We start from the raw sequence: 14,966 nt of genomic DNA on the forward strand, positions 1-14,966 counted from the left end.
TCCCACAACCAATAAGGACTCGTTATCTCATGTTGTCATTATTTGTTGCTATTTATTTATATTTGCATTTGTACAGTTTGTTGTCTTCTGCACTCTGATTGATCTTTCACTGCTCCTGATATAGTTACTAGTATGTAGTTTTGCAGAGTATGCCCGCAGGAAACTGGACCTCAGGGTTGTATATGGTGACGTATACGTACTCTGATAATATAACATTATAATATATGATCATGGTGACATGTACGATAATGATTTACTTTGAAGTCTTGGCCTGCACCAGTTTCTGAGTTCTGATGATGGGTCTCAGCCGAAAGGCGCCTCTACACAGATTTTTAAATCAATAATAAAATTAATAATGATAATAAATTATTTACAAGAATAACCCGTGCGATGCGTTTTCATTCCACCATGCAGAGTCAATACTTTCTGTACATTCCTACACACCAATGGGACTGCTGCCACTCATGTTCCCCCCCCCGGGGTGATACCCCACTACAATGACTGAGGGGCTCACTCCACCCGCCCCCTCACTGTCTAGCAGCAGAAGAACCCGACACTGTGGTCCTTCCCAATGCGGTGGCTGCTCCGCGTTTCAGTACGTCCCTCAGCACCGCCCGCTGCGGCCTGGAATGGGCCGACCGACAGGCAGCATTCACCCCCGGACACCTCGATCAAAGGTCATTCTTCACCGAGTGGATGATCATCATCGACATCACACCAAGCATTGTTGCAGCTCTGTCAGATCCTGGTTAGATCACACCCGGAACATTGCGTTCAGTTCGGGTCACCTGTTTATAGGAGGGATCTGGAGGCTTTAGAGAGGGTGCAGAGGAGATTTGCCAGGATGCAGAGCATGTCTTATGAGCAGGGGTTGAGTGAACTAAAGCTTTTCTCTTTGGAGCGAAGGAGGATGAGAGGTGACGACAGAGGTGTAGAAAATGATAAGAGGCATAGATCGAGTGGACAGCCAGAGACTTTTACCCAGGGGTGGAAATAGCTAATATGAGGGGGGCATAATTTTAAGATGGGCACGTGGTCAAGTGGTTAAGGCATTGGACTAGCGACCTGAAGGTCGTGAGTTCGAGCCCCAGCCGAGGGAATGTGTTGTGTCCTTGAGCAAGGCGCTTAATCACACATTGTTCTGCGATGGCTGTATGGGTCCTAATGCCCTTCCCTTGGACAACATCGGTGTCGTGGAGAGGGGAGACTTGCAGCATGGGCAGCTGCCGGTCTTCCATACAACCTTGCCCAGGCCTGCGCCCTGGAGAGTGAAGACTTTAATAATTTTAAGGTGATTGCTGGAAAGTCCGGGGGGGGAGGGTGTCAGACATAAGTTTTCTACATATTTAAGGGGAACCGGAGAGCGAACTTCTTCACGCAGAGGAAGTGGTGGATTTCAGCATTTAGGAGAAATTTGGTTGGGAGGACTTTGGTCCTGGTTCATGTCGATGGGACGAGTCAGCTTGGGAGAGACTAGATGGGCCGAAAAGCCTGCTTCTGTGATGTAGTGTTCTCTGACTGTGTCACACACTAAAACGCTTTGCAGTGTGGCAGGGTGGTAGTCAAGGTGCCTGATCAATGGTGGGAGATGTCAGTAGCAGAGAGAGCGCCTATCGCACATGGTTGCTGATACATCTACTTTATGCTGCCGAGCTGAAGATCGGGCTGCTTCTCGCAAATGTTAAATTAATGAATGCTGGCGTAGCTGCCGTTTCATCCACACTCTGGGGTCCGGGAAATTTCACATTCCAGGAAAGGCGAGTAACGTTTACTGGACATATTCTACAGCGGGTGACTTTGAAGGTTGTCCTCCAGTCTGGGTCTCATAGGCTCCCGCAAACTATCATCTGAGGAAGCTCAGTGATTCAGAAGGCAGGCCCACCAAAATAGAACAGTACAGGCCATTCGGCACACGACCTTTTAATCTACTCTGAAATCGATCTAACCCTTGCCTCCCACATAGCCCTCCATTTTTCTATCATTCACGTGCCTGTCTAAGGCTCTCTTAAATGTCCCGAATGCATCTGCTTTACCACCACCCATGGCAGTAAAAATAACGACCTCTAACATCTCCACCATACTTTCCTCCAGTCACCTTCTGTGCTCTTGTATCTCCCCTCCTCCCTCTCTCTTTACCCCTCCTCTCCCCTCTACCTGTCCCCTCTCCCCCTCCCCCTCCCTCCAGTAGACGAGTATCCCGGTTGACGAGGACGATGTTGCTTTAAATCTGCGGGCTGCGGGCGGCGGAGGCGGGCGCTGCATTCCGCGTACACTGCCGCTCCTGTGCCAGCCTCAGACGCTATGAGCTGGTCCGGGGCGGCGGAGGCTGCGGGCTCTGCGAGAGCGGATGGAGTCGGAGTCCGGGCGTAGCCGAGGGAGAGCGGCCACGATGTGGCTCGGCGCCCAGTGAGCTCCCGCCCCCCGTCACCACGAGCCCCCGAGGCGGGCGGGACATGAGGCAGAGCGCCCGTGGAGCCGGAGCTGGAGTGGGAACGGAGCCGGAGCGCAGCGAGAGTGAGCAGGCGGAGCGTAGCCTGAAGTCCCCGGAGCCCGGCGCAGCGAGCCGCCGGCCGCCCGTTCTCAGCATGCTGAGCGCACATATCCTGCAGTCGGACTACATGCAGCCGGTACCGGCCGCGCCGCTCAGCCCGATCGAGGTGAGAGAGGGCGGGGGTGTAGACCGCGGGAGCCCTGGCCCGGGGAACGCAGCGCGCTGGCGGAGCCAGCTCCTAGAATCCAAGTTCCTCATCCCAGATCAGCCACCCCCAACAGGAATATTGGTCTCAAATTCCACCCCACAGTCCGGAACTACCAACCTGATTCCCCCCCCCCTCCCCGCCCCGCGATCCGGACTCCCGACCCCTAGATACTACCCACCCTCCGATTTGGAATGTTGATCCCTGATTTCTCTCCCCGCCCAGCTATTCGGATTCCTGATCCCAGATCCCTTCCTCCCTGTCCGGAATCCCCAACCCGTATCTGATTCGGATCCGGATCCCAGATTAATCTCCCCTCCCTCACACAGACACACTCCTGGATTGTCCGAGCCCGACCCTCCGTCTCGGACTCTCCGTTCCCCGAACCACCGGTTCGTGGTTGCAGTCTCCGAGCCCCCAGTCTGGAGCGACGCCGCCTACCCTCCCTCGCCGGGTGCGTGGAGCGGGCTCAGAACACCGGGAAGGAGGACGAGGGGACGGGGATTGGGGCGTGATGTTCTCCTGAGGGGGATCGGCCCCATCACGAGGCAGAGAGCGGGACCGACCGCCACCATCCCCGCGACACAGACGCTCACACAGACACAGACACTCACACAGACATACTATCACACACACACACAGACACACACACACACACACAGACACACACACACACACACAGTCACACACACACACTCTCACACACAGACACTCACGCAGTCACACACACACACTCACACAGAGACACTCTCACACACAGATACTCACACACAGACACACACACAGACACTCACACACAGACATACTATCACACACACGGACACACACAAACACACACAGTCACACACACACACTCTCTCACACAGACACTCTCACACACAGACAGTCACACACACACTCTCTCACATACAGACACTCACACACAGATACTCACACACACACACAGTCACACACACACACAGTCACACACACACTCTCACATACAGACACTCTCACACACAGATACTCACACACAGACAGTCACACACACACACTCACACACAGACATTCTCACACACAGACATACTATCACACACACGGACACACACAGACACAGACACTCACACAAAACTATCGGGTGAAGGCGGAAGCCACTGGGCCTTTCGACTTGGTGATGCTCCGCTCCTATCCCCGCACCCCTCCCCGCTCGCCACCCCCCCCCCCTTTGCTCTCCGGATCTCTTTCCGGCGGGTGGGGGTTCCCGCATCGGATATATTGGCACCCGATTCGATTTTCCTTCTGAAGTCGCGCCTGCGGTGGCCGGGTCTGAGACAATCCCGGGGGTGTAGTGGTTGTGAGGCTGGTACGATCCCAGTTGGACCCGGCAGGCACCGACCCGTTCGGGGTGGATGCACGGAGTGAGCGGGAGGCCGGCGGGGGTGTTGGTGGGAAGGTGAGGTCTGAGCGGATGGAGGGGGGCGGGTGTCCCGTAGAGAGGGGGGCATCCCGGGGGAGGAGCGCTCGGAAGGCGGTGCCTGGTGGAATTCACTCCAGTGTGACTAAAGCAGATGTGGACCCATTGTTGAACCAAGGGTTGAGACCGAGTGGAAACTCACCGAGGTCGGCATTGAACGGCCCAGCAGATAGGCAGGGCCTAGACCGGAGAAACAGGCCATTCGGCCCGTAGCTGCCTTACTGACGCTACACTTGGTTCTACCGTTCCTCCCGTCTCTACTAACTTCCCGGCCCTCACATTCACTGGGGATGATTCACAGCGCTGATCAGCCCGTTGGGACGTGGGAGGACCCTCCGGTCACAGGAAGAACGTGCCAACTCCACAAAGACAGCCTTAGTGGAGGGGATTGAACCTGGGTCTCGGAATTGTCATCAGGTTTCTTATCACCGACATTACAATACATAAAATTTACCGCAAAATTATCATAAAATAGTAAATAATTAGTGCTTAAAAAGAGCAAAGTACTGAGATTGTGTTCATGGTTTCATGAACCGTTCAGAAATCTCTATTTTTATTACTTTCTGGTACAGGATTGGAAAAAGCTGCAGAAAGTTTTAAATTCAGCTCCATCATGGGCTCTTGCCTCAGCAGTATCCAGGGCATCTTTAAAAAGTGATGCCCCAGGAAGGTGATAACCATCACTAAGGACCCCCATCACCCAGGACGTGCCCTCTTCTCATTGCTACCATCAGGGAGGAGGTCCAGGAGCCTGAAGACACACACTCAACGATTCAGGAACAGCTCCTTCCCCCCACCATCCGATTTCTGAACGGACTATGACCCCATGAACACTAACTCACCGTTTTTGTTTGCCTTTTTGCACATGTTATATTTCATATTGTAATTTAAATTAATGTTTATGTATTGCACTGCACTTCTGCCACAAAACAACAAATTTCACAGCGTCTCAGTGATAATACGCCTGATTCTGACTCTGAGAAATCTGTTGGCCGAGGGGAAGGAGCTGCTTCGAAAACATCAAGGCAAGTCTTCAGGCCCCTGCTCCTCCTCCCCGATGGTAGCAATGAGAAGAGGGCCTGTCGCAGATGGCGAGGGTCTTTGCCAGCTGCTCTACCCCTTTCCCCTTGTGCTGCCTCCTGACTCCCCCCGTCTCTCTCCCCCTACAGCTAGATGCCAAGAAGAGTCCGCTGGCCCTGCTGGCACAGACCTGCTCGCAGATCGGAAAGCCTGACCCTCAGCCGTCCAGCAAGCTGGGCTCGGTGGTCCCCAGCGAGAAGGAATCCCCCCGACCTGCCAGCTGCCTGAAGCTAGGGGAGGCGGGAGCCGAGGACAAGTCCAGCTTCAAGCCCTACTCCAAGGTGGGAGAGGCCGCCGAGGGAGGCAGTGACAAGCCTGGGTTCCGGGCGCCAGGCGGCCCTTGCCAGGCCTTCCCGGGCCGGCCACCCTCCCTGCCGGCCCTCAGCCCCTCGGCACACGTCGACCCCAAGGCTGGGGAGGTGGAGGAGAGGAAGGAAGCTGAGGGCAGAGCGTGCCAGGAACGTTCCCCCATCAGCACGGCCCACAGCAGGCCTGAGTCCGGCCCGCCCAGGGACACGGCCGGTGCGGCTAAGGGGGAGGTCAGCGGAGGGGGCAGTGGCCTGGTGCCTGGCCACGTGGCCCCCGTCTCCCCGTACAAGCCAGGACACTCCGTCTACGCTCTGCCCCCATCCAGCATGGGCTACCCGGCGTCAATAGTGGGCACTTACTCACCGGCCTTCCCCTCTCCGCTGGTAGGCGGTGTGGAGCCCAAGCCGGCTGTGGTGGGGGGCTCGCTGACCGGCTGCCCTCCCCTCTCTGCCGGCAAGTCAGCCAACTCCAGTCCACTGACCGGGGCCTCGCCCCCCTCCTTCATCCAGGGTCTCTGCCGGGACCCGTACTGCCTGAGCTACCACGGGACCCCTCAGCTCGGGAGCACGGGCTGCTCGTCCTGCCTGCCTGACCCCCCCTCCCTGAAGACCGGCTTCCCGCTGGTGTACCCGTCGGCCCCTCTGCACTCGCCGGTCCTCAGCACTGTCTCCACCCCGCCCCTCTACACCTACGGCTTCATGCTGCACAGCGACCCCCGGCCCCACGCCTGCAACTGGGTGTCGGCGAGTGGGCCCTGTGACAAGCGGTTCGCCACCTCCGAGGAGCTGCTCGGCCACCTGAGGAACCACACCGCCTTGCCCATGGCCGACAAGCTACTGGCGCATTACCCCTCGCCCGCCCCCTGCGGGCTCCACCTCCCTCAGGGACCGCCCGGCAGCCCCGGCGCACTGTCGCTGCGTAGCCCGCACAGTCTGCCGCTGGGCAGGTACCATCCCTACGGCAAGAGCCACCTGCCTACGCCCAGCAGTACGGCACTCAGCCTGCCCGTCACCAACCCATATTACTCCCCGTACTCCTTCTACGGACAACAGCTGACCTCCGCGTCTGCCTTGGGATACCAGTGAAAGTGCGAGTGTCCCAGCTTTTCTGGGAAGGGCAGGCGGTTGTCCCCTCTTTTTCTGGCCTTAGTCAGGACAGACTCGACACTCACACCAGGTACGTTAGCTCGGACCGCAGACTGTCCAATTTCACAATCTCACCACTTCCCTAACGATGAATGCAATGTACATACCAAACGGTCGGGTTTTTTTTGCAACAAGTTCTCTTATTTAAAAATATTTTTCATTCTGTTTCCTGTGGGAAGGGCGGGAGTTGAAATGCATGTTTTAGTAATCCCTCATTCCGTTCTCTTTGGAGATTTTTTCCCTTATTTTTAACCTGTACAATGGAGATGTAATATTTTTTTGTATTGTATTTCAAAGGGGATGATAAATATGATGGCAGGGCTATCCGAGATGTGGGACGTCTTATTTTGTTATTAAATGAGAGCCTGATTATATTTATATTCTGACGGCTTCTGCTTTTCATGAAATCTTCAGCCATTCCCCATGCTAAGCACACATCCCGAGGGCTGCTTGTTGCTGTAGGATACTGAAGGAGGCTCCTACTGTGGGAGGGGTGGTACTGAGGGAGGGTCACACTGTGGGAGGGGTGGAACTGAGGGAGGGTCACACTGTGGGAGGGGTGGTACTGAGGGTGAGTCACACTGTGGGAGGGTGGTACTGAGGGAGGGTCACATTGTGGGAGGGGTGGTACTGAGGGAGAGTCACACTGTGGGGGGTGGTACTGAGGGAGGGTCACACTGTGAGAGGGGTGGTACTGAGGGAGGGTCACACTGTGGGAGGGGTGGTACTGAGGGAGAGTCACACTGTGGGAGGGGTGGAACTGAGGGAGGGTCACACTGTGGGAGGGGTGGTACTGAGGGTGAGTCACACTGTGGGAGGGTGGTACTGAGGGAGGGTCACATTGTGGGAGGGGTGGTACTGAGGGAGAGTCACACTGTGGGGGGTGGTACTGAGGGAGGGTCACACTGTGAGAGGGGTGGTACTGAGGGAGGGTCACACTGTGGGAGGGGTGGTACTGAGGGAGAGTCACACTGTGGGAGGGGTGGAACTGAGGGAGGGTCACACTGTGGGAGGGGTGGTACTGAGGGAGAGTCACACTGTGGGGGGTGGTACTGAGGGAGGGTCACACTGTGAGAGGGGTGGTACTGAGGGAGGGTCACACTGTGGGAGGGGTGGTACTGAGGGAGAGTCACACTGTGGGAGGGGTGGTACTGAGGGAGGGTCACACTGTGGGAGGGGTGGTACTGAGGGAGGGGTGGTACTGAGGGAGGGTCACACTGGGAGGGGTGGTACTGAGGGAGTGTCACACTGTGGGAGGGGTGGTACTGAGGGAGGGTCACACTGTGGGAGGGGTGGTACTGTGGGAGGGGTGGTACTGAGGGAGGGTCACACTGTGGGAGGGGTGGTACTGAGGAAGAGTCACACTGTGGGAGGGGTGGTACTGAGGGAGGGTTACACTGAGGGAGGGGTGGTACTGAGGGAGAATCACACTGTGGGAGTGGGCGTACTGAGGGAGGGTCACACTGGAGTGGTTACTGAGGGAGTGTTTGATTGTGGGAGGGGCATTATCAGAAGTGCCTTGTTTGAATTAGACATTAAACTGGCTGTTCAGACACAGCATAAAAAACCTGCCAGCAGATTGGTATGCAGGGGATGTCCGACCGGTGTCCAGGATAATAATTAATCCTCCGAGTCACATCTCTCATGAAGGGTCCTTTGTAACAATGCCTTTTGTGGGATCTTGCTATGCACAGACAAGCGCCTTGATTGGTCCAGTACAACAGTGAGTGAAACACCCGATTGGCTGCGGGACGAGCTGATGAAAAGCGCTATGGAAACGTACCTGTCCTGTTGAGACTTGCCTGCAGTCCCTCTGGGAGATGTTACCATGTTCGGTTTAATGAGTTAATTTGAATGCAGATGAACACATCATAAATTTGACAGGGGGGGTGTGTGTGTGAGCATTGGGAAGTGCCGTGGGGTGGGGAGGGGGAGAGGGCTGTGTTTAACCTGAGGATTTTAACTGTGAAGACACAGTTCCAAAGGGAGAGTGCCCCAGGAACTGGCCAAAGTGAGGAGGGGTCGCCATCTAGTGGTGAAACCCACAAATTTCCCTTCGAAGCCCAGTTACTGGCAGGAATTGGGAACACAAGAGAGTCTGCAGATGCTGGAAATCCAGAGTAACACACACAAATTGCTGGAGGAACTCAGCTGGTCAGGCAGCATCCATGGAGGGGAATTAAGAACATTTTGGGTCAACTTGATTCTGACTTCTATCCTCTTCCTTTCCAGTCCTGACGAAGAGTCTCAGCCTGAACTGTCGACTGTTAGTTCCCCTCCACAGATGCTGCCTGGCCTGCTTGAGTTCCTCCAGCATTTTGTGATTGTGGATCAGGACTCCAGGGAAAGAAGTCCTGGATCAATCCAAGAGTACACACAACATCCAAGCCCTTTCCCAGCACGCCCTCCAAACCTGCAGACGCACGATTTCACCGTCAGCTCTGTCTGGAATATCATGTTTCAAGTTAAATCATTCTTAGTACTGAAAATTAAAATGAACATTTAAAGAATGGAGGGAAATTCTCCAAAAGGTTTCTCCCTGCCTGTTCTAATGCACCTTAAAGGCAAGGTTGTGGTGAATAGGTTTCACGTTGTCAGAGGATTCAAGATAATCTAATGTTGACGTGAGTTAGATGCAGGGATGTGTTTATGGACATCTTCAGTCTCTGGGCAATAGGGACTGCGGATCTGGGATGTGAATGATTAGTGGATTTATTTATTTATTTATTTAGAGATCCTTGCCATTCTTGTTCAACGAGTCCACGCTGCCCAATTACACCCATGTGGCCAATGAACCTACTAACATTAACGTCTTTGGACTGTGGGTGGGAGGAAACAGGAGCACCCGGAGGAAATCCACACGGTCACAGGGAGAATGTACATGCTCCTTACAGACAGCAGTGGATTTGAAGCCAGGTCCCTTGTGCTGTAATTGTTACACTCACTGCTACACTACCAGGCCGTCCAATCTGCCCTCGTATTCATTGATACAGGATGCCACTCTGAACTGATGGGTTCCGGACAAAGTGCTGGAAATACTCAAAGGGTCGGACAGCATCCGTGGAGAGAAGCAGTCATTTCATTTCCATAATCTTTCATCAAATCTGGAAATTGAGCAGATGGAGCTCATCATCTGTGGTTGGCGGCTCATCCAGGAGAAGGAAAGCTCTGATCTCAAACCTCCGCTGCCTTGTGGCTACACCCACTCGTGGGGAAGACTTTGGGAGTTAATCCCGGGGAAAAAATCTGGAACTGGAGTCCCTAAGGCAGTCCTACATTGAGTTCAATGTTGACTGGCAACTCCTGCAACACCGCTGATGCCAAACTGTATTGGTCTCTGCCGTTCCTTTGGATTCATCAGCTGTCTGGGAAAGGGGAGCTTGCTGCATGGGCAACAGCTCGCTCTCCATGTCGTACTGCCCTGGCTTGCGTATCACGTAGACGGCTCAGCTGCAACATCCATGGTTGACCCCAGCCAACAGAGGAGCCTTAGATCTGGAAACCTTTAGTTCTAATTACTTGTAACATTGACTCAGTTTCTCTCTCCACAGATGCTGCCTGACCCACTGAGTACTTCCAGTTCTTTTTTTTTTGATTTTAGTTCAGATTTGCAGCACCTGCAGTTGGTGGATGCTGGGTTGATGTTAGACAGGTGACTGATCTGTCAGTGTGGGGGTGATATGGGCACTGGATGGTGTAACTGAGATTAATACTGGATGAGCAGATTACAGGCTCTGAATTTATTGGAGAGGGGCCACTTGGCCCTGTGTGTCTATGCTGCCACTTTGAATGGACTCTCCAATCTGAACCACTGCCTCGTACTTTCTCCACAGCCTGTAAATATTTCCTTCCGTGTTGGCTTTTGAAAGTTCCTATTGATTTTGTTTCTACCGTGCTTTCAAGCAGTCAAAATAAATCCCCTCCCTCTGGGGGAGGGGGTTCCTGTTTGTACATTACGATGATTCTGTCTCAGTATTTTCCTGTCACCAAATTTAGACCCAGTTTTAACTGGCTCCATCAAATCTCTTCACAACTTACTGGACCTCGAGGAGGTAATGCCAACCCTCTCCAGAAAAATCAAGTGTATGCACATTTCTGACTTTTTCAGAATGTGACTTTTTTTTAATCCTTTTCCTCTCTGTGTGAGTGAGGGGAGAGAGTTTGATCCAGGGCAGAATTTGCTTTCAGAGCTGGATATTTACCAAGTGACGCAAGGTGCTGGAGAGGATACACGTGAACCGACAGTGTCTGTGTGGCTGTTGTACAGACTGTTTGCATTACCAACCTCTGAGCTGAGGTCAATTCGATTAGCTGTGGAGTGATGGCTGAATCCCAATGTTACACAGAACCTTGGAGTATGGATTGTGCACACAGGATTACGCAGCAGAAGAGAAGGTGAAGCTGACATTCAGAATTATGTGGGAATTATATTTAATGACTGGAAACTGGGAACCTAGTGCAACTGTTCTGTGGCCTCACTGTGCCCTTTGGAAACTCCCTCCACCATCCAGTGACTGTTTGGGATTACCTGCTTGACTGCGGACCCATCTGTTATAAAATTACCGTGTTGGGCTGCCCTCGTCCACTGGGGTGTGCAGACTGCAGATTTGTTGATTAGCCACAGAACTATTTGGTCAGGTGTCGACAGATTGTTTGTGATGTAAATCAGAACATTGATGTCTCCTTTATCTCTTATGAAGTGTCAATGCTCCCCTGTCCACTTGTTTCTGTATCTCTTTCAATCAATATCTATTGCTCTGTCTGTATCTTTCATTCTGAATCTATTGATCAGACTGTTCATTTCCAAGCCTATCGCCCCTTGTCTGCCTATCTCGATCAATGCACGTGTATCCATCGATCAATATCTGTTGCTCCAGCTATTGATCAATATCCATTGATTAGGCTGTTCACGTTGGAATCTATTGCCCCCACTCTGCCAATCTCTGTCAATTAATACATGTGGACCCATTAATCAATATCTATTGCTCTATCTATCAGTCAAAACCTGCCAGTGTACCTCTCGATCAACATCAGTCGATACTGTCATTTCATGACCGAGAAGAGGCAGCACCTTATATTCTGTCTGGGTAACTTCCAACCTGATGGCACGATCTCTCCTTCCAGTAAACAAGTTCCACCCCTCCCTTCCTCTATCCACCACTCTGACTTTTTAGCTCTTCTCACCTACCTATTACTCCGGTCAGGTCCCCTCCTCCTTCCCTTTCTCCTGTAGCTCAGTCTCGTCTTCTTGCTCAGATTCCTTCTTCTCCCAACACCTGGCTTCCCTTACCACCTCCCAGCTAGCCTCCTTCCCCTCCCCCCACCTTTTTATTCTGGCATCAACCCCCTTTCTTCTCAGCCCCGAAGAAGGGTCTCAGCTCGAAATGTTGGCTGTTCATTCATTTCCATAGATGCTGCCTGACCTGCTGAGTTCCTCCAGCACTTTGCGTGTGTTACTCGATATCTAATGATTTCATTGGTTCTATCAATCAATCAATATCTGTTTCCTTCTATATGTCAATAATTGTCTTTATCATTTGATTCATCTGTTGCCTTATCACGTCAAACTTGTGGCTGGATTTTGGAATGGACACAGGCTGCTCCTGTAAACCAGACAAAAGAGTGACGATGCTGGAGCCTGCAGCAAACAACTGTGCTCAGCAGGTCGGGCAGCGTCTACGGAGACAGTATCCGTACATCAATGTTTCAGGACTGATGTAGGGTTTCATCTCAAAACGTTATTGCTCCTTTTGCCTCCACAGATATTTCGGGACCTGCTTGTTCACATTTTGCCTTTGACAGACTATCTCCTGCTGGTGACCACTGGTGAGGGGTGTAATTACATAGAACATAGAATAGTACAGCACAGTACAGGCCCTTCGGCCCACAATGTTGGGCTGACCCTCAAACCCTGCCTCCCATATAAACCCCCACCTTAGATTCCTCCATATACCTGTCCAGTAGTCTCTTAAACTTCACTAGTGTATCTGCCTCCACCGCTGACTCAGGCAGTGCATTCCACGCATCAACCACTCTCTGAGTGAAAAACCTTCCTCTAATATCCCCCTTGAACTTCCCACCCCTTACCTTAAAGCCATGTCCTCTTGTATTGAGCGGTGGTGCCCTGGGGAAGAGGCGCTGGCTATCCACTCTATCTATTCCTCTTATTATCTTGTACACCTCTATCATGTCTCCTCTCATCCTCCTTCTCTCCAAAGAGTAAAGCCCTAGCTCCCTTAATCTCTGATCATAATGCATACTTTCTAAACCAAGCAGCATCCTGGTAAATCTCCTCTGTACCCTTTCCAATGCTTCCACATCCTTCCTATGGTGAGGCGACCAGAACTGGACACAATACTCCAAGTGTGGCCTAACCAGAGTTTTATAGAGCTGCATCATTACATCGCGACTCTTAAACTCTATCCCTCGACTTATGAAAGCTAACACCCCATAAGCTTTCTTAACTACCCTATCCATCTGTGAGGCAAATTTCAGGGATCTGTGGACATGTACCCCGAGATCCCTCTGCTCCTCCACACTACCAAGTATCCTGCCATTTACTTTGAACTCTGCTTTGGAGTTTGTCCTTCCAAAGTGTACCACCTCACACTTCTCCGGGTTGAACTCCATCTGCCACTTCTCAGCCCACTGCTGCATCCTATCAATGTCTCTCTGCAATCCTTGACAATCCTCTACACTATCTACAACACCACCAACCTTTGTGTCGTCTGCAAACTTGCCAACCCACCCTTCTACCCCCACATCCAGGTCGTTAATAAAAATCACAAAAAGTAGAGGTCCCAGAACAGATCCTTGTGGGACACCACTAGTCACAATCCTCCAATCTGAATGTACTCCCTCCACCACCACCCTCTGCCTTCTGCAGGCAAGCCAATTCTGAATCCACCTGGCCAAACTTCCCTGGATCCCATGCCTTCTAACTTTCTGAATAAGCCTACCGTGTGGAACCTTGTCAAATGCCTTACTAAAATCCATATAGATCACATCCACTGCACTACCCTCATCTATCTGCCTGGTCACCTCCTCAAAGAACTCTATCAAGCTTGTTAGACACGATCTGCCCTTCACAAAGCCATGCTGACTGTCCCTGATCAGACCATGATTCTCTAAATGCCTATAGATCCTATCTCTAAAAATCATTTCCAACAGCTTTCCCACCACAGATATAAGGCTCACTGGTCTATAATTACCCGGACTATCCCTACTACCTTTTTTGAACAAGGGAACAACATTCGCCTCCCTCCAATCCTCCGGTACCATTCCCGTGGACGACGAGGACATAAAGATCCTAGCCAGAGGCTCAGCAATTTCTTCTCTCGCCTTGTGGAGCAGCCTGGGGAATATTCCGTCAGGCCCCGGCGACTTATCTGTCCTAATGTATTTTAACAACTCCAACACCTCCTCTCCCTTAATATCGGCATGCTCCAGAACATCAACCTCACTCATATTGTCCTCACCATCATCAAGTTCCCTCTCATTGGTGAGTACTGAAGAAAAGTATTCATTGAGGACCTCACTCACTTCCACAGCCTCCAGGCACATCTTCCCACCTTTATCTCTAATCAGTCCTACCTTCACTCCTGTCATCCTTTTTTTCTTCACATAATTGAAGAATGCCTTGGGGTTTTCCTTTACCCTACTCGCCAAGGCCTTCTCATGCCCTCTTCTTGCTCTTCCCAGCCCCTTCTTAAGCTCCTTTCTTGCTTCCCTATATTCCTCAATAGACCCATCTGATCCTTGCTTCCTAAACCTCATGTATGCTGCCTTCTTCCTCCTGACTAGATTTTCCACCTCACTTGTCTCACATGGACTGTGACTGTTTACATAGGCAGTTTCCATTCCATATCAACCGATGCGCAGGCATAGGGGAAAAGTACCGGAATTTCTCTTTAAAGTGAGTTCTAATTTTGTCCTGCATTTGTCTTTTTTGATCCACTTACCCCATGAGATTTAATCTCAACTACTCCTGTCCCTATTTGTCAACTCACCGTGATCAGGACGGCTACTTAAATTTGGAATCTTGCAGGGACACTGATGTTGGAATGCGGAGCACCACACAAGATGCAGGAGGAACTCAGGGTCGAGCAGCATCTATGTGTGTGTGTGTGTGTGTGTGTGTGTGTGTGTGTGTGGGGGGGGGTGGTGGTGGGGGGTGGTTTGTGGGGATAGCTATTCAGATAAAAATTAGGTAAGATTAGCTTTATTTGTCACATGTACATCGAAACACACAGTGAAAGGGTGTGCTGGGGGCAGCCCACAAGT

General features: G+C 52.0%; 1 protein-coding gene across 1 annotated transcript; it reads left to right on the forward strand.

Moving 5' to 3' along the window:
- The first annotated feature begins 2,275 nt into the window (after positions 1–2,275).
- Positions 2,276–7,061, forward strand: LOC134350308 (zinc finger protein 703-A-like). The gene is made up of 2 exons (XM_063055351.1): positions 2,276–2,657; positions 5,319–7,061. Exons 1-2 carry the CDS (start codon positions 2,454–2,456, stop codon positions 6,621–6,623), a joined length of 1,509 nt encoding a protein of 502 aa, XP_062911421.1. The 5' UTR covers positions 2,276–2,453; the 3' UTR covers positions 6,624–7,061.
- Positions 7,062–14,966: the final 7,905 nt, after the last annotated feature.

This window comes from Mobula hypostoma, chromosome 8 (genome assembly GCF_963921235.1).
Source record: "Mobula hypostoma chromosome 8, sMobHyp1.1, whole genome shotgun sequence".
Lineage (NCBI taxonomy): Eukaryota > Metazoa > Chordata > Chondrichthyes > Myliobatiformes > Myliobatidae > Mobula > Mobula hypostoma.